This window comes from Callospermophilus lateralis, chromosome 15, assembly GCF_048772815.1.
Source record: "Callospermophilus lateralis isolate mCalLat2 chromosome 15, mCalLat2.hap1, whole genome shotgun sequence".
NCBI classification, from domain to species: domain Eukaryota; kingdom Metazoa; phylum Chordata; class Mammalia; order Rodentia; family Sciuridae; genus Callospermophilus; species Callospermophilus lateralis.
Genome location: NC_135319.1, coordinates 57066975 through 57087612, shown reverse-complemented (window position 1 = coordinate 57087612; position 20638 = coordinate 57066975). Strand labels below are relative to the sequence as shown.

General features: G+C 37.3%; 2 protein-coding genes across 8 annotated transcripts in view; one reads left to right on the top strand and one right to left on the bottom strand.

The window, feature by feature from the left end:
- Shld2 (shieldin complex subunit 2) overlaps positions 1 to 6233 on the bottom strand; it is an 83608-nt gene extending 77375 nt beyond the window's left edge. For 4 of the 7 annotated variants that reach the window (XM_076835115.1, XM_076835123.1, XM_076835117.1 and 1 more), the window contains exons 1-3: positions 6154 to 6233; positions 5318 to 5365; positions 2833 to 2883 (exon numbers count right to left, since the gene is read on the bottom strand). The gene's annotated coding sequence lies outside the window, so the exon portion shown is untranslated. Of the gene's footprint in view, positions 1 to 2832; positions 2884 to 5317; positions 5369 to 6153 lie in introns of all 7 variants that reach the window. The other 3 variants (XM_076835118.1, XM_076835120.1, XM_076835121.1) reach the window with 3 other exon arrangements.
- A 50-nt stretch (positions 6234 to 6283) lies between these two features.
- Positions 6284 to 20638, top strand: part of Glud1 (glutamate dehydrogenase 1) — a 37680-nt gene continuing 23325 nt past the window's right edge. The window contains exon 1 of the mRNA XM_076834457.1: positions 6284 to 6968. Coding sequence (XP_076690572.1) covers positions 6524 to 6968 — 445 coding nt within the window. The 5' untranslated portion in view covers positions 6284 to 6523. The remainder of the gene's footprint in view (positions 6969 to 20638) is intronic.

The following is a 20638-nucleotide window of genomic DNA, read 5'->3' as shown; positions in this document are numbered from 1 at the left end:
TATGTTTAAAAGGTTAAATATTTGATTTGTGATATAATTTGGCTTTATGACATCACTTTTGAAATACTAGAAAGTATAATAATTAAGGTCAAATGTGAACTAAGCAACTTTATAGGAAAACAAAATTTAGATGTTTATTAAATTCTTCCTAAGATTAAGTCATAACATACACAAGAAGGTAAAGAGATGAAAAAGAGAGCTGTTGTAATATGTAATAGGTTATTTATTATAGCATTGTTACAACTTCAAGATATTGGAAGCAATGTATATGTCATTCAATGAGAGATGGGAAAAATAATTATGATGCATCCATACAATGAAATAGTATGAAACAGCAAAGAAGAATGAGTAATGTTAAGCAAGAAAATGGAATAAAATGTCATCAGATTGCCAAAATATAGTAAAGTGCAATAGAGTGTAACTATTACTAATACTATTATTATCATGATTACCATTTCTCATGAAAAGTCACTCCAATAGGCTCTAAAGTTTTTTATAATTTTGTTGAATGATTATTGGTAGGCAATGTCTTCCTCTTTTGCTGAGCTGTGCTATTATTAAACATCATTTTTGACAGCTGAGAAACGAAATAAAACTGCCTCCATGCAGAGGTATTTACTGTGGCGTATGTGACAGAAAACTGAAATCCTTAAATCTAAAACTGATACTTACCTGTGTATGTACAAAATAAAATTACTATGTCAAGTATATTGGCACACACCTATAATTCCAGAGACTCAAGAAAGTGAGACAGTAGTATCACCAGTTCCAGGCCAGCCTAGGCAACTTAGTGAGGCCTGTCCCAAAATTAAAAAAAAAAAAAGGGCTGGAAACGTAGCTCAGTGGCAAAGCACCCTTGGGCTCAATCCCTTACCACGAGGGGGTAAAAAAACCAAAGAAAGAAAAAAAAAAAAGAATTAAAAAGGGGAGCAACAGATTGAAAAGGAAGAAGTAAAACTCTCTACTTGCATAAGATAGAATCCTGTATATAGAAAATCCTAAGGAATCCATTAAACTAACAATAAAAAGTTCAGTAAAGTTGAAGTATAAAAGGTCAGTATACAATAAACAATTGAATTTCTACACACTTGCAATGAGCAATATGAAAATGAAGAAAATAATTCCACTTACAATAGCATGAAAAGAATAAAATACTGGGCTGGGGTTCTGGCTTAGCGAGAGCGCTCACCTAACACCTGTGAGGCCCTGGGTTCAATCCTCAGCACAACATAAAAAATAAATAAATAAATACAGAGAATACTATTGTGTCCAACTAAAACTAAAAAATAAATATATTTAAAAAAAAATAATAATAAATTTGACTAAAGAAAAACAAATTTTATTTTTTATTAATTTATTACATATTTTATTTCAGGATCACAGATTGATCCCTTAAATTTTAAAGCTTAATTTTTCCTAAAACACTTAAGATGGACATACAGTTTATAAATCTAAAATATTACTGCTGCAGCCTTGATTCTCTTGAATTCTATCCTTGATTCTAAATTGTTTTGGGCTTGGCATATGCTCCCCACTCACGCAACAATTTTGTTATTTTACAAAATTTGAAGGGTTACTTTCTCATACAATTCTTGGGAAATACTGTCTCAGTTTGCTGTAATCTTAAGTAGTATAAAATTTAACCTCCATTTTAAAATAACAAAACACTGCTGAGAGAAATTTCTAAAGTATTAAATAAATGAAAGTCATCCATGTTTACCAACTGAAAGATGTAATATTGTTAAAATGGTACTAATACCCAAACTGATCTATAGAGTCGACATAAACCCTATAAAGATTCTAGCTGACTTCTTTGCATAAATTGACACGTGATCCTAAAATTCATATGGAAATTCGAGTGACACAGAATAACCAAATGATTTTTTTTTAAGAGAGAGAGAGAGAGAGAATTTTATTATTTATTTTTTAGTTATCGGCGGACACAACATCTTTGTTTGTATGTGGTGCTGAGGATCAAACCCGGGCCGCACGCAGCTACCACTTGAGCCACATCCCCAGCCCCCCAAATGATCTTGAAAGAACAAAAGAAGACCTGTGCTTATCAGCTTCAAAATTTACTTCGAAACTAAAGTAATTAAGGCTGAGGTTGTGGCTGAGTGGCAGAGCACTAGCCTACCATGTATGAGGCACTGGGTTCAATTCTCAACACCACATATAAATAAATAAAAGAAAGGCCCATTGACAGACAAAAAATAAATAACTTTTTTTAAAAAGCTATAGTTATTAAATGTATGGTGCGGGCATTAGGATAAACACATGGATAAGTGGAACACATATGTATAAATGCTCACATGTAGGCCCATTTATTTTCCAAAGAGTATGTGAATACCATTCAATGGGAAAGAAATAGTCTTTTAAACAAATTAGTGCTAACACAAATAGATAGTCATATGGAAAGAATAAAATTGGATCTTTTTTTTTTTTACAACATATACAAAAATCAACTCGAAAATGGATCCAAGACCCAAGTATAAAATCTAAAACTGTAAAACTTTCAGAAGAAAACATAGGTATAACTCTTCATGACCTCCAATTTGACAATGGTTTCTTACATGAGATAACATAAATCACAAGCAACAAAAGAAAATACTTATAAATTGGACTTCATCAAAATTAAAACTTCAGTGCATCAAAGACACCATTAAAAATGTGAAAAGACAATCCTCAGAATGGAAGAATACACTTGCAAATCATACAGCTGACAAAGAACTTACATCTAGAATACATAAAGAATTCTTATAACTCAATAATAAAAGAATAAATAACCCAACTTAAAAAATGAGCAAAGGAGGGGATGGGGTTCTGGCTCACCAGAAGAGCACTTGCCGGGCACGTGTGAGGCAATGGGTTCAATCCTCAGCACTATATAAAAATAAAGAAATAAAATAAAGTTATTGTGTCCATCTACAACTAAAAATATTTTTCTTAAATAGGCAAAGAATCTGACATTTCTAAGTCAGATCATTTCTAAATCAGAAAAGTGTTATAGTTTGGATCTGGAATGTCCTCCAAAGGCTCATGTGTTGAAGGCTTGTTCCCATGTGCAGCTATGTTCAGAGGTGGGGCTTTGGGGAAGTGATGGATCAAGAGGGCTCTGACCTTATCAATGGATTAATACACTGAAGGAATCACAATTTGATGACATTATTTGTATTACAGGGAGGTGGTACAACTGTAAGAAGTGGGGCCTAGTTGGAGCCAGCTAGAGGAAGTAGAAAATTGAGAATATACCCTGAAAGGGTATATTTTTTTTCCTCCCACCCCTTTTCTCTTCACCTGTCCTGAGCAGCTTTGCTCTGCCATACCCTTGTACCATAAAGTCTCTACCTAATTACAGGCCTAAAAGCAATGGAACCAGTGGACCTTGTACTGAAACTTCTGAGAACATGAGCCAAAATAAATTTTTCGTCCTTTAAGCAGTCTTTCTCAGATATTTGTCATAGCCATGGCTGAGGAAAGCTGTCTAACAAAAAGCACATAAAAACATATACAAACTCAATATCTATAGCTCCCAAGGAAATGCAAATAATACCACTTCACAGCCACTAGGATGATTATAATAAAAAAGACAACAAATGATTGTAAGGATACAGAAAAACTGGAACTCTTATACACTACTAGTAGCAATTAAAATGGTGAAGTCACTGTGTAAAACAATTTAGCAGTTTCTTAAAAGGTAAAACACTGAGTTACCATATGACCCAGCAATTCCTAAGTCAACACTCTCAGGCACTGAAAAAAATATGTCCACACAAAAACATGTACAAGAATGTTCACAAGAGCATTATTCTTCATAGTCAAAATAACTAGTGGAGATGCACTACAGTGGTAGAGCACTGAAAAAATAGTAATATAGCAATACAATGACTACTGTCCAGCTATAAGAAAAAAAAAATGAAGTACACATATGTGCTACATGGGTAAACCTTTAAAACATGCTAAGTGAAAAAAAGGCAATCAGTAAGGACTACCTACTGAATTACTCCATTTAAATGAAATGCCCAGAATAGACATATCTAGAGAGATAGAATATATACCTTTTCCAACTAAATTATTTTTTCAAATGATTGTTGTTCATGTATTTACATGCTTTTCATTTCTAAATTCTGACAGTCTTCTTCTAAAATGTTTTTTGAAGCATTTGAAAGTACAAAAGCACACTACTGATCAAGGAGAACCTGGAATTTTAAAACAGCTAAGAAAAACTCATAAATTTCGAGGCAGAAAACCAATTTGTCTTTGGTGAATGACCAAAATTCCCTTCAAGTTAAATTTTGATCCCCTTTGAACCAGAAATTACTACAAATAATTAAACTTTAATTTGCAAACTATTTGTACATTTTTCAAAATAAGTCATAAATCTAAAGCTGAAACTTAAGAGACTTTATGTCACAGTAATTTTAAACTAAATGGAACAAATGCTTAAGATACTTTTTGGAATAATGAAACTTTGGGATCAGATACATGGGTTTGAATCTTAACCTATTTATCATCCAGGTGATCATCAACAATTTACTTTGTCTCTGAGCCTCAGTTCCCTCTTCTGTTAAATAAGTGATCATAATACCTTATTTAAGGTGAAAAAGGAATAACTCCAACTATGCACTAAATGGAGGAAGAAGGGCAGGGTTAGATAATTACACTTTCTTTAAAAAAAAACTTACCTGTAAAATTTGAATTTTTTACAACTTGTATATAATTTTAAAACAATGAATGTTTTTAAAATTAAAAAAACTTCCTTTTATAGATTTCTCATATAGCCATTTTATAAGACAACTCTACACAGGAGATACTCAATAAAAAAGAATTTCCAGAGCTCTATTCCTCACTCCTTCCCAAGCTTCTTAAATTCCATCTTCTTGAATTCAGATGAACAAGCCACAGAAGAAGCAAAGTTAAACATTTATTTTCTGAAGGCTGCAGTTATCAAGAAAGAGATAAAACTAATCTCTTAAACCACTTTCCTCAAAACATACCAGAGAATTAGCCTGAAAAGAAAAACATTTCCATTAGCTTACTAATGCTGATAGGTAGTGCTGAAACTTCAGCTTTGGGGGTGTTATTATTCTGAAACTCCAGATTTTGGGGTGTTTGCTTTCTGCAAGGTAAAATAGTAAAATAAGGGGCTGGGACTGTAGCTCAGTGGCAGAGCGCTTGCATAGCATGTGTGAGGCAATAGTTCAATCCTTAGCACCACATAAAGAGAAACAAAGGCATTCTGTCCATCTACAACAACGACAAAAAAAATTTTTTAAGTGGTAAAATAGTACTATCAAGTGAAAACAAAATTTGGTACCTTTAACTTTTTGACCATCAAAATAAATTCAGGATACTGATCTCTTTTCTGCTGAAAAACATAAGAATATACAGAATCTTGTGAGAATTATTTTTCTTTCATATTCTAATAGATGAATGAAGTTATCTAATAGATGAATTTCAGGAAATACAAAAAGATGACATTTAAAAACCGCCAAAGTACTATGGGACCACTAAAGATGGTCATGTGGCATTTGGCAGCTTTCCTTAATGACCGAGTCATTAGGCTCTTTCAAACATCTTATTTAAAGAAGTGCATTAGATTTAGCATTTCCTATTTATTTATTTATTCCTGAGCATAATCGCATTTCCACATTGCCTTGTTTTAGACTATTTCATGACCATAATTCTGGCAAATAGGAAGTATAGTCAACGAATTGAGGAAGAAAACAGTGCTTTGCGTAACTTTTATCTCGATGTCTTTTAGTAGAATGGGACAAAATAAAACGTGGGTAGTAAAAGCCAGTTGGGGAGGGATTCCCCAGCCCCGCGGCCTTCTCCTTTATAATTCCTCTCAGTTCCACTAATGATGAAAACTTTCCTCACCCCGGGTGGAGGCCCAGCCCTGAGCCAGACCTCAACACCCTCTGTTCCGCATCGCTTTCCGGCCTCAAGCGCCTGAGCCCCGCACAACTGGTTCCGGCCCGAGGGCGCCCCTTAGCAGGCGGACGGAAACATGACTAAGACGCCCCGGGCCCGGGGCCAGACCTCCAGGCTTCGGTCCCGCCCAGACCCCGCAACTACGCCCCGCAGCGCCCCCGAGAGACTAGGGTCCTCTCCCTGGCTCTGTCCCCTCCCCCAGCAGCGCGCACACACCTGAGAGCCCCCAGAAGGCTAGGGGCGGGCTCCCAAGAGATCCAGCCGCCCGAGCGCCCGCCCCACCCCTCCACCCGCCGGTGAGCATGCGCACCAACCGCCCGCGCCTGCGCGCCCCCGACGCCAGGCCGGCACGCGCCGCCGCCTGGGAGGCCGGAGCGGAGGCGGAGGCCGAGCGCCCTGGGCGGCGCGCGGCCCCCGAAGTCCTTCCTCCCGTTAGACGACGAGCGGTCGAGGGGAGGGGACAGCCAGGCAGGCAGGAAGCTGCGGCTTAAAAGGACTGCCAGCGCCAAGTTCTTCCTCCCTCAGTCCCAGGCCTCCGAGCGTACCTCTTCTGCGGCCCGCTCGCCTCTCGCCTCTACTTTCCGCCATGTACTGCCGCCTGGGCGAAGCGCTGCTGTTGTCGCGCGCCGGACCCGCTGCGCTGGCCTCTGCGGCCGCCGACTCAGCTGCGCTGCTGGGCTGGGCCCGCGGACAACCCGCCGCCTCCCCGCAGCCGGGATTCACGCCGCCCGCCCGGCGCCACTACAGCGAGGCGGCTGCCGACCGTGAAGACGACCCCAACTTCTTCAAGATGGTGGAGGGCTTCTTCGACCGTGGTGCCAGCATCGTGGAGGATAAGCTGGTGGAGGACCTGAAGACCCGGGAGAGCGAGGAACAGAAGCGGAACCGGGTGCGAGGCATCCTGAGAATCATCAAGCCCTGTAACCATGTGCTGAGCCTCTCCTTCCCCATTCGGCGCGACGACGGTTCCTGGGAGGTCATCGAGGGCTACCGGGCCCAGCACAGCCAGCACCGCACGCCCTGCAAGGGAGGTGAGCGCTCGCTGGGCCCCGTCTTACCCGCCCTCCTGCGAGGAGCAACTGCTCAGCGCTCGGGCGGGCGGTGTTCCCCTCCCAAGCTCTACGCTCGGGCCAGCCGGTCTCGGGTGTGGCAGTTTTGGAAGATAAGTGATTTTTCCGCCCTAAAACCACAGTGTAGTCAGCCCACGTCCTTCCCCCGCGAGCCATCACCGCTGGCCTCACTATGCCAATGCTGTATCAAAGTAGACACTGCACTGGTCTTTTAGTCCAATTCCTGCAAATTCCACTTCTGGAGAAGGCAGTGACTGGCCCCTAGCCCATCCGATGGTGCTGTGAGAGTTTTTGTAGGCTTCTGACTTTTCCCCTGAAAGCAAACTATAGAATTTTCTGATTTTTTTTTTTTTTTTTTTTTTTGCAGCAGTGACAGATGAAAAAGAAAAATAGAGAATGACTTGTCTTCAAGGTTCAAAATCTAGACAGTTTTATTAACCAAAGGAAATTACTAAGCGCTTGTGAAGTTATTTTTACACTTTGTTTTGTACCGCCCGCCCCTCAAAAAAATAGGTCCGTATAACGTCTCTTGACAAATAAACACTGGGTGTCCTGACATTAAAGGGTGTAGACTGCAGAAGGCCTGCCAGCCAATGCAATGAAACAGCTCCAGGGGTGTGTACTGGTCCTGGCTAGTACCAGATTTGAGCTGAAGGAAAAGATAACTAGGTGAAGAAGAGAGTTGAGTCAGTTACAGTTTAGTAATCCTCGAAGTATTCTGTAGTTTCAATTTTTGGATGTGTGTAGATTTGGATTCTGTAGTCAGATTGATTTTTTTTTTTTCAAATAAATGAAAGCTTTCTTTCCCGCCCCCACTTTCAGTACATTGCACAGTATGTGTTTTAAGGTGTCCTAAAATGAAAGGGACAAAACCACCTTTTTTTTGTTGTTTTTCAAAAAAAAAAAAAAAAAATTTAGGTAAAATAAAGGATCCAGAGAGGCGAAGTCTTGCTAGAGGTGGATTGGCTAATAAGCATGGAGGAGGTTGGGCTAGATCCTTTGTCTGCCTCAACCCTATCCTCTCTTCTTGGCAGCCTAATTCTGAGGGTGATTTTTTAGAAATCCCTTCTCTACCAGAAAAACTTTAGCTGTGACCCTGTTCTCAGCAGGAGAACAAAGGTTGCTACCCAGTGTTTAATGATTTACTAAATTTGCATATACCGCCCCTACTTCTACCTTTGAAGCCTAATTGTCCTTTAACCCTGTAGTTTCCTCTGCTAAAAGCTGTTGGTATCACTTTGACCTCTAGTTTCCCTTTCAGCTCCAAAATTATATAAAGGGGCATACTGTCGTTCTACACTGCTTTCCCTCTTCCTATCACTCCCTTATTCTCCAAACCAGGAACTCAAGTTCAGACTCCCATAAAAGCAAACAAGGATATTGGAAGAAGAGGCAACATACAGCAAATAATAAATTGCAGTATTGCTTTAAAATGGACATCAAGCTGGGCACAAAGGCAATAATCCCAGCAACTGAGGAGACTAAGGCAGGAGATCACAAGTTGAAGGTCAGCCTCAGCAAGTTAGAGATACCCTGCCTCAAAATAAAATATAAAAAGGACTACAGATGACCCTATTTTTAAATTAAAAAAAAAAAAAAAGTTGTTAATTTTCTTGGTCCCATTAGGGTCCTAAAAATACAGAATATGTTAGATGATTGAGATAAGTGCCTTTGATAATCTCTGAACTTCAGTAAATCTTTCCCTCTTAAACATTTTAGCCACACTCCCTACCCCCACAACCCCCACCCCACTAAGCTGTCTTTCTCTTCTAGTATCCTTTGCAAAAGGAGAACCTCATCTGGTCATCATCCTTTTCCCAACCCTAAGCTTTCTATATCTAATCTTTCCTCCATAGCAGTTGTACCTGAGTTTCCTAAAATAGAATCCTTAAAGCTTGAATCAAAACAACAAACTTGTTATATCTGTAAAGCAAAGAGGTGGTTTGGAATACCTTAGTATACCTTAGTAGCTAGTGAATACTTTATTCAAAGTGTACATTTAATAGTACGTTGTTTTTTGTTCTCTTCCCGAGGCCATTAGATTTGTCTCTGTTAAGGATTCGAAGAAAAATGTGCTGTAGGCTATGAAGGGAAGCTCTACATAAGGCCTTAAAAATACTTTGAGCACCAAGAATGGTGGCTACTCCTACTCAGCAGGTTGAGACAGGAGAATCACAAATTCAAAGCCAACCTGAGCAACTTAGTAGCAAGTCCCTGTCTCAAAACCAAAAAGGGCTGGATATGTATCTCAAATTCATAGCACTTGCCTAGTATATATGAGGCCCAGAGTGTAATCCCCAGTACCAAAAAAAAAAAAAAAATTCAGCAAAGATCAGTATTGTGAGAATGAGAGATTGATTAAGAAGACTCATTCAAAGGTTCAGATGTTTGAAAATTGTTTCTATTCACTTTCTCTGAGTAAGTTCTATATTTAATTTACCATGGTTCTACCTGAGACCAATCTACCTTTTTAGTGGAAAGTTTATCATTTATTCTGGGTCAGGCAGGGTGACTTAATCCCAGCAATGTTGGAGGCTAAGCCAGGAAGAGGATAACCAAATTTCAAGTTCAAGGCTAGCCTTTGCCATTTAGCAAGGACTTCAGCAATTTAGTGAGACCCTGTCTTGAAATAAAAAGTCAAAAGGGCCTGAGATAGAGCTCATTATAAAAATGATAATGCACCCCTGCCCCTCCCCCAAAAAAAGTCAGTTTGGGAAAAGAGTACAAATTAATAATAGCAATCCATTGATGTAGGAGTCAGTTTTTAAGCCTGCCCCTCATTGTCTTGATTTTAAAACTACTACAAGTCAAAATTCTTCCATAATGATTCCTCCTGTCTTAGAACTTTCTAAAACTATTTTAATAAAATTAATGGACTATAAATGGAATTCTCTGATAAAAATAAATCTTTTATTTAATTATAAATTAAAAAGTATGCTCTGTGTTAACCCTGGGACTTATTTTAAGAACCAAAATGCAAGAAGCAGCAGTTGGAGATAGATGGTCCTTTGATGACAGGATGCCGGGGGAGGGTTGGAAGCCTTGTAAGGCTGTAATTCCCCTCATTGTGTGTTGAATATCAGTACCTTGGGGAAGACTGCATTTACATACTAATACTGTTTTAAAATGAGATACCCTGTCTTCACTGGGGAGAAAAACATTGGACTCCTGTTTCCTATGCTCAATTGACAACCATTGAAATTTGGGTATTTGACACACTTTCTAATATTTTGGAAGTGTGACTGCTTATATCTTGCTGCCACAAGATAACAGAATTTAAACTATCAAACATTTTAGCCCTGAGGTTGTGTTGGTTTTTAGTACTTTCTAATACTAAAAACTAAACTTAAGTGTTGCCATTATAAAAGCCTTTTTATTTCATGGAAGTCACATGCTACTTTTCCTCTCAGGCATAAAGACCTATGATTCCAGAGGAGATGTGTTCATGATATTGTCACTTAGTCTTCCCACCATTTGTACATGTGAATCCATTTAACAAGTTTGCTCTAGCAGGAAAAAAACCTCACGTGCAAGAAGACAAACACTGCTCACTCATGCAAAATACACTTTGTAAGAATTGGGGCATCACAAATTGGAAGCTAAGCACCAGGACTATTAAACTCTAATAAAACTGATAGTATTTAACTTTTGAGTCCAAGAAATTAAAAAATGAGCTCTTTGGCTTATATTGGGAAGAAATTGGATTTACTATAGTTGGTAATGACTTAAATTGCTTAGGAAAACCAGGTTTAGTTCTCTGTGGCACTGGGAGATTGAACCTGGGGGCACTCTACCACGGAGCCATTCCTAACTCTTTTTTATTTTTTTATCTTGCTAAATTGCTAAGGCTGGCCTCAAACTTGTGATCCTCTTACTCAGCCTCTGGGTTGCTGGGATTATAGGAATATGCCACTAGGTGTGCCCAGCTAGGAAAATTAGTTTTTATCCCCTAATGTTAAAGATATTGAGGATTCTGCCTGGAAACAATAAAAACACTAATATGTTGGTGTTGAAAAAAATCTAGGCACTAGTTTGACATGCATCTTCTTGTTTTGTTTTTCTGTTTATTTTGCACAATGTTTTTTATAATACAGGTAAGGAGAAAATTCTCTGGTATTGCTTTAATAAATCACATCAATTCATAAATGACCCATAATTCCTGTATCCTGCAAGATAAGCATTGAAGGCTCTTAAATCCAAAACTCTTCTCTAAACCTAATCTAACCAGTCAGATAAATCAATATTTCCCCCTTCCAGAAACAGAAATTAATGCAAGTTGAAGTACTCACTAACCAAATGGAAGTATTCATATGTGGAAAAACTACTGATAAAGGCTGGAGGAAAGCTTTTGTGAAGGGCAAAAAGACAAACTAAAAAGGTCTACTTAAGACCTTTTTGAGTAATTTTATTAAAAAGAGACTTTACCTGGGTAATTTTGAAGCCACAGGCATTCTGTCTTCACAGAGACCAATTGGCAAAGCAAGGGATAATAATAATAGCTAACAGTGAAAGCTAAGAATTTTTCATGCATTGTTGCTTTTATACTTAATGAAATAAACAGTCATCCTGATTTCTAAATGCTGCTAAAACTAAAGAGTGATGTGTCTGTCCTTTGGCAAGGTGACACAGGTAGTACATAGTAGAATTAGAACTCAGACTTTGTATGTGTGAATCCATTTAGCAAGTTTGCTGTGTTCAGAAAAAATCCCATGTGCAGGAAGACAAACACTGCTCACCGATGCAAAATACATTTTGTAAGAATTGGAGCATCACAAGTTGGAGGCTACCCACCTTCAGGTGCCCATCTTCTTAATCATTATTATCTGGGACTTGTTCATGTAAAAAGTTACAAATTGTATCTTGTGGTAAGCACTGATTGAGAACTGTATTATTCTATGACACAGTGATTCCTAATAACTTTAAATCATGCCTACCTTTGAAATTTAATATCTGTTATACTAGTCTTCTTCCTAGGAAATAATGTATGTTCAAGTTTGCACATGAACCTCATCAAAAATTGTATCTTTGGGGCTGGGGATGTGGCTCAAGCGGTAGCGCGCTCGCCTGGCATGCGACCGGGGTTCGATCCTCAGCACCACATACAAACAAAGATGTTGTATCCGCCGATAACTAAAAAATAAATATTAAAAATTCTCTCTCTCTCTCTCTCTCTCTCTCTCTCTCTCTCTCCTCTCTCCTCTCTCTCCTCTCTCACTCTCTCTTTAAAAAAAAAATTATATCTTTAGTGATCCATGTATTTTAATTGCTAAGGCAGTGAAATAACATTGTAAAAAGAGTATTCCATGGAAGAGGTTAAAAAATCTTTGCTATTTAACAGATTACTGTATTAGAACAACTAATTTATTATTTATCTTTAAGGAATTTCACTTGAATCATTTTAAAGTGAGTTTCTCTTACATGTCTTCATTAAAAACTAAGAGAATTCTGTTTATCATGGGTCATTGTCACTTCTCTTGATTGTTCTTGGGGAACGTTTTCCAGACCAAACTTTGCTGGATTGCTTCTGGGTTAAAGGAAAATGTGAAAGACAATACAAAGGAAATTTGCAAAGGTTATCAGTACTGTGATTCCTTTTACCATTTTTAAAATTTTTTATATGTTTTACTTAGTTATACACAATGTAGAATGCATTTATGCACTTCGATATACATAGATGGGATATAATTTCTCATTTTTCTGAGTGTACATGTTGCAGAATCATATTGGTCATGTAGTCATATATACATACAGTAATAATGTTTGTTTCATTCTACTATCTTTCCTATACCCACATTCCCACCCCACCCCTCCAATCATTTTCCTCTACCTAATCTAAGGTAACGCTATTCTTCCCTAGTGCCCCCCACTTTATTGTGAATTAGCATCCACATATTAGAGAAAACATTCTGCTTTTGGTTTTGTGGGATTGGCTTGTTTCTCTTAGCCTGATATTCTCTAACTCCAACCATTAACTGGCAAATGCCATAATTTTACTCTTCTTTAAAGCTGAGTAATATTCCACTGAGTATATATACCACATTTTCTTTATCCATTCATCTATTGAGGAACACTAGGTTGGTTCCATAGTCTAGCTATTGTGAATTGAGTTGCTGTAAACATTGATGTGGCTGCATCACTATAGTCTGCTGATTTTAAGTCCTTTGGGTATAAACCAAGGAGTGGGATAGTTGGGTCAATTGGTGGTTCCATTCCCTATTTTCTAAGGAATCTCCATACTGCTTTCCATAGTGGTTGCACCAATTTGCAGTCCCACCAGCAATATATGAGTGTACCTTCCCCCCCTACACATCCTTGCCAACATATATTGTTATTTGTGTTCTTGATAATCACTATTCTGACTGCAGTGAGATGAAATCTCTGTGTAGTTTTAATTTGCATTTCACTAATTGCTAGAGATGTTGAACACTTTTTCATATATTTGATCAATTGTATTTCTTTTTCTGTGAAGTGTCTGTTCAGTTCCTTAGCCCAATCTGTAGACTCTCTCCTCAGTTATTGTTTCCTTTGCTGAGAAGAAGCTTTTTAATTTAAATCCATCTCACTTATTGATTCTTGATTTTACTTCTTGCACTTTAGGAGTGTTGTTAAGGGAGTCAGATCCTAGACATGGTGAAGATTTGGGCCTATTTTTTCTTCTATTAGGTGCAGGGTCTCTGTTCTGATGTGTAAGTCTTTGATCCACTCTGAGTTGATTTTTGTGCAGGGTGAGAGAGAGAGGTATTTTGGTACATATGGATTTCCAGCTTTGCCAGCACCATTTGTTAAATAGGCTATCTTTTCTCTAGTGAATGTTTTGGCACCCTTGTCTAGTATGAGATAACTGTATTGTGGGTTTGTCTCTGTGTCCTCTATTCTCTACCATTGGTCTACAAGTCAATTTTGGTGCCAATACCATGCTATTTTTGTTACTATAACTCTGTAGTATAGTTTAAGGTCTGGTATTGTGATGCCTCCTGCTTCACTTTTCTAGCTAAGGCTTGCTTTAGCTATTCTGGGTCTCTTATTTTTCCAAATAAATTTCATGATTGATTTTGCTGTTTCTATGAAGAATGTCATTGGGATTTTAATAGAAATTACATTAAATCTGTATAATGCTTTGGTAATCCCTTTAGTCATTTATCATAGTCAGCAATATATCTTATAAAGTCCTATTTTTTAATATTTTTGTTGCTGTTGTTGTAGATGGACACAATACTTTTATTTTGTTTTTATGTGGTGCTGAGGATCTAATGCAGTATGTCACATGTGTGAGGCAAGTGCTCTACCACCCAATCCCAGCCCAGTCCTGTTTTTGTTTTTTATTGTTGTTGTTTGATATTATCATAAGTATGTATAGGAATAACCAAGGGTGATGGTACCCATATTAGGGGTTTAATGAATAAGGACCATTCATTGAGATGTGTGATCCATTGCTTACCTGGGTTTAATCCCTAGCGCTGCAACAAAAGGACCTATGGTTTTGTGGATTTGGTTTGGTTTTTGTTACCATGATTGAACCCAGGGGCACCTAACCGCTGAACTACATCCCGAGGCCTTTTTATTTTTTTATTTTGATAGAGAGTCTCACTAAGTTGCTTTGAACTCATGATTCTCCTGTCTCAGCCTCCCAAGCCACTGCGATTATAGGCATGTGCCATGTCTGTTGGGGGAACTTTTCATAGACTTTTTAAAGGTAGGTGCAATGCACTCCTGTATTAACAGTGGCTTGGAAGGCTGAGGCAGGAGGATCACCAGTTCAAAACCAACCCAAGCAATTTAGTGAAACCCTGTATCAAGATAAATTAAAAATGGGCTGATGATGTGGCTCAGGGGTTGAACACCTCTAGGTTTAATCCCTGGTGTCAAAAAAAAAAAAAGAAAGAAAAGAAAGAAATTTTTTTAAATACAAGGCTGAATTTTTTTTTCATTATTTACCCAAGTGGAACTGTCTGTTTGTAAATAGTAAGGAGTAGAATTTGTTGCGTAATAAATATATTTGGCGCCTGATATAGAGCCCTTAAAACTCTTGGTATTTTAAATCTAATCACCCATAGCTAATGATATAAACAATCATGCCTATGTAATAGAATCTCAGGGTTGGGAGATCCTAAATGATGATGGGAGGTTCAGAGAGCTTCCAATTTGGTAAATGCACCCAGCTGTCAGGAGGGTAGCGTACCTCTAGTTCTTTGGGAATATAAACTCCTGCAGTCGGTACCCTGAGATCTGTAAGGTGTGATAGCAAATTATTGAGCCTGTGGAGGGGGTCGTGGGAATCCCTGACTTGTAGCCAAGTTGGACTGAAGTGTGCAACTAGTGTCTGGAGTGAGGAAATTGTCCTTAACCTATTAGGTCTGCACTAATGCTGGGTGGTTAGTGTCAGAATTGTAAAATATCAAGTTGGTGTCTGCAGCAATTTAGAAAACCCGTGTTTGGTGTCAGAAGTGTGTGGGTAGAAAAGTTTTCCTTTTAAGTTTGTTGGATGGATATTGATAAACTGTTTGAAAGAGTCAAAGATAAGTACAAAACTTGTACTCCAAAAGACTGATAAAAAATGATGGTACCAAGGATAGAAAAGGGTTGTAGTTGCCTCTCCCTACCCCCATTTTCTGTTTTTACTTTCTGTGGTTTCAATGACCTACAATCAAGCCACAGTCTGAAAATATTAAATGGAAAATTCCAGAAATAATTAATGGTTTTAATTTGTGCACTATTCTGAGTGGTGGGATGAAATCCCATACCATCTTTCCCTGGCACAAATCATCACTTTGCCTAGCGTATCCATGCTGTGTTTGCTACCTGCCCCATTAGTCAGTCAGTAGCTGTCTTGGTAATGGTAGTGCTTATGTCAAGTGATTCTTATTTTATTTATTAATGGCTTCAAAGCACACACACAAAAAAATGATGCTAGCAATTCAGATATGCCAAAGAGAAGCCATAAAGTGCTTCCTTTAAGTAAAAAGTGAAAGTTGATCATAGGGATGAATAGGAATAAAACATAGTATATAAAAGATGCAGTATTATCCATACCTTTTGTCATCCACTGAGAGTCTTAGAAAGAATCTCTTGCAGATAAGAGGGACTATGTATTAGGAAAAAAGGAAGGAATTTTGAAAATTAAGGAAATCTGATACGAAATGATCTTTGGAAATAGAGGCCTATATATCAGGCATGGTAGTACACACCTGTAATCCCAGCTATGCAGGAGGCTAAAGGAGGAGGACCTCAAGTTCAAGGCCATCCTGGACAATTAGTGAGACTGCCTCAATTTAAAAAAAAGGGGGGGGGCGGGATATACATCAGTGGTAGAGTACTTAGCTAGCATGCCCGAAGCCCTATGCTCAATCCCACGTACTAAAAAAGAAAAAAGAAATACAGGCATGCCTTCAGTGCCCATCCATGCCTTGCCTCCCTTATGCCAATGATTCTTCCTCTCTGAAGACCCATCTTAAATATCACCTTGACTTGTAAATAATTTATATGAAATGATATCTGAAGTTGCGTGTCTTTACCTCTTTGAACCTTTTTATTACAGGTTACTATTATCTTTTGCTAAACATTATCCAACTTTATGCTCAGTAGTGTAGCATTATTTCCAACCTGTTTGGGTAAAGGTCTGTGGCTAAATTGTTATTGTCAGAATAAAGGACCTGTAATATAAAGAAAAAATCAGGGGATTAGGGCTTAGCTTAGTAGTATAGTGTTTGTTTAGCATGAATAGAGGCCTGGGTTCTATCGCCAGTACAAAATTAAAAATAAAAAATTTAGCAAGATCCTCCTAATGCCTAATCTTCAACAACAAGGCAGTAAGTTAAACATAAAACAAAGCTATATGTTTAAGATATGCAGGGAAATAATTTCAAAGTATATACATTTTATATCACTAAGAATGGTCACTCCTAAGGAGAAGACTTTTAGGCACGAGTGGTAGTCAAAGAGAGATTCAAATTTAAATGAAAACATAGGCATATTATTATATAATTTTAAATTTTTAGTAAAAAGAAATATATTTTCATTAGCAGCTAAACCTTTGCTTCCCAGGAAACTTTATCTCTTCAAAATGGTTAAACTAATAAAAGACTTTGATAATAGGACAAAGTGCATGTTTCCCTGACTTCTTACAGTACTTAGATATGGTGAAACAAAAGTATATAGTTTTGCAGGGCATGGTGATACATATCTGTAATCCCAGTGTCTCAGAAGGCTGAGGCAGGATGATCACAAATTTGAGGCCAGTCTCAGCAACTAAGCAAGGCCCTAAACAACTTAATGAGACTCTATCCCAAAATAAAAAATAAAAAGGGCCGGGATGTGATATGGCTCAGTGGTTAAGCACCCCTGGATTCAATCTCTAGTACCCACCCCCTCAAAAAAATTTTTTTTAAATGTATGGTTTTTCTTTGTTCCTATGCAAAATGTTTCTTCCCAGTGAATATTTGAGTTTGTATCTGATGCTTCTGGGATTCCAGGTATTTGTTATTTGCTGATGGGCAATTAGTTCTTTACTGCCTCTTTCCCTCCTGCACTTCATTTTTAATATTGTTGCTATTCTATTGTGAGTTAGAAAGTATACCAATATTAACTGAGAAAATAGGTTATGGTGAATTCATGGAGAGAGTGTTGATACATTAATTTTCAGAGTTGTCCTAAGGCTTTTTTGCTTTTCTTGGAATTCTGTGCTTGATGTAGAATTCTTGTTTATTTATAAATAATTTAGAGTACTGTTAGAAATTGGATTTCTGATGAATAAATCATACCCTTTAAGAGATCCAGTTCAAGTAACTTTAAAAACCATTTGAATTTTCATAAATGTTTAGTTAATGATTCATCATAAAATAATGGTAGCTAGGGGGTTGTATGTGTATATTTGGTTTTGAGTCATCTAGGAAAAGGAAAATTTCAAGCTAGTCAGTTGTGGTTTTCACTGAATCTTTTTAAAGTAATGAGCTGTTTGTTTTGTCCATCACTATGGCAACTCCAGCTAGTTATTTCTCCTAGAGAAACTTAGTGTGCACCAATCATTAGACTATTGAACATATTAAGGTATATCTGTTAAAAGGCAGACAGTGCTTTGTGCTTTCGTGTAGTTTGCAGATGTCTGTATTCATTTGTGTTCTTTTGAAACATCCAGATAGCATTAACCCAAAATAACTAATCAGTTTCTCTTAAGAGTAAAAAGGATGATTTCAAAGTTTGCATTGTTAAATACTTCATTTTTCTGTCCCCTGCCCTTCCTCCAACTTGACTGAGATTGATAAATCATTTTCATGGCAGTGTTTCTCTAATTTTCACTAGTGGACTGAGACACAGATTATTTTCTCATTAAGTTAAATCTCATTTCTAAAGACATCCATTCTGTGGTCCATACTTTTTGGGGGGGGGCGGGGGGAGGCACAGCCAGGATTGAACTCAGGGGCACTCACCACTGAGTCACATCCCAGCCCTATTTTGTATTTTAGTTAGAGACAGGGTCTCACTGAGTTGCTTAGGGTCTCAGCCTCCCAAACTGCTGGGATTACAGGCATGTTACATGTCAGAATGTTCAAACTGCAAATGTTTTTCCTTTTGTTTATTTAAAGTTCTAATCAAATCAAAAGGATGTTCTTCCTTTTGCTTGTTTAAAGTTTTCAGGGTTTTTAAAAATATGTATGTGCATATTATCTATTTTTTACCTTCTTGAAGAAATTTATTTTCAAATTAGAATTCTTGAGATATGGTTTCCATTCAGAAATTCTGGATTTCTCCTTTTTTAAGAATTTTAATGTCACATCATTTTATCCTTCACATAACCCAATTGTGCTAATTGCTCCCAATCTGCTAAATTTATAAACAGAAAGTACCTTCTTTTTATCAGGTTGTTGTTCAAATCTCTTAATGTCCATAAAAATATGGTAAAGAGTTTTCAGGCAATAGTATATTTTTAGTAATTATCTTTGGTTTCCAATTGCAGAAGGGGAAACATAACTAACTTTCTAGAACTGTGAATATCTTGTTTTACTGTAGTTTATCTCAAGTATTACTACAGAGTATTTTATTTATGGGTACTCTTTGAGAATTTTTGTTTTTTTCATATCGACACTTTAAGTAACCCTATACTAATATACCTGCTAATTTCTAGAAGTGAAAACATTAATGTATTATTGATTAATTAGAATGTTAAAGAAACTATTTCTTTAGCCCAGGCAATATCACCTTCTGTCCCCTTCATGACCCACCTTTATCTTTTTTTTTTTTTAATTTCATTTTATTTACTTATTTATTATAGTTGTAAATAGACAGAATGCCTTTATTTGTTTATTTTTATGTGATACTGAGGATTGAGCCCAGCGCCTCACACATGCTAGGCAAGCGCTCTGCCACTGAGAGCTACAGCCTCAGCTCCCCCACCTTTATACTTTAGGGCTTATTCCACTAAGCTTCTGCTACTTCCTTTATAGCTCCTCCCTTGTCTCAATAACAGTAAAAATTCTCATTAATTCATAGCCTGCAGAAAATATGCCTGTTGTGTGACAGAAAATTCTATAGATGAGAAAGAAAATTTTATTTCACAAATGAATTCCTGAGTTCCATCCAGGGAAACTGTTTTGTTATAGAGTTTATGACTCATCATTCCAGACTTTTGTAATAAAAACGACAATTCTTTTCCACTTTGGTAAAAGGAGTGTTCTGGTTTCTTATTAGTATCTTTGTCTGGAATATTAGACTTGCCATTTGGATGCTTCTGCTATTTGATTTATGAAGATTATAGTTAAATCAGCTTTTAATTCTTCACTATAACTGCATTACATTACAGGTACTTCTTAAGTACCTTTTAAACTTTTAGGTTTCTAGTTAAAGTAACTTTTTCTTCATAAACTTAAATTCAAATAATTGAGTGGGGGCAGGCACAATCTTGGGCACCTGCAATCCCAGCTGCTTAAGAGGCTGAGGCAGAAGAATGGCAATTTTGAGGCCAGCTTGGACAGGGCTAGGTGTATAATTCAATCAATAAATAAATTAGTATGGCTACTTCCATAGGCTTTTAAAGAGCAATGAAAAAAGTAATCTGTGTGTAAGAAGAAATAAACTAATTATTAAAAACTTATTTATTTTACCACCCACTATTAATTTATCTTGAAGTAATGAAATCAAAGTTTATAAAGCTGTTTATTCAATTCCCTGTCACTTTAGACCCTTTTGTGTTTTGATAAATTGCTTTGTTATGTATTACTACTTTCAGTTGTTAAAGCAGTGCTAATAGTTGAAATTTGAGTATGACAGTGCAAGCCTCTGAGTCAGATGACTCACATAGGACATCCCACAGCCTTGGCCATAAGCAAAGGAGAACAGTGTTTTGCCTCTCCAGATGAGCTGGGATCATCTGTTGGCTGGGATCACCTGGATAAAGCACTTATACTTGTATCCCTGGTTTAATATAATGTTCATTAAGTAATATATCATTACTTAGCTTTTTTATTAATTAGAAAAGCAGTGTAGTGTTTAAGCAAAATTTTTGTTTTAAAGATACAAACATTTCATACTATTATTACTGACAAATTTTATTTTGGATTTTTTTAGGACCTTGTTCTTTAACTCTGTAGTATGGTTTTAGTTCTTCCATGACAAGTAAAGATGTTCATGGGAAATTGTTT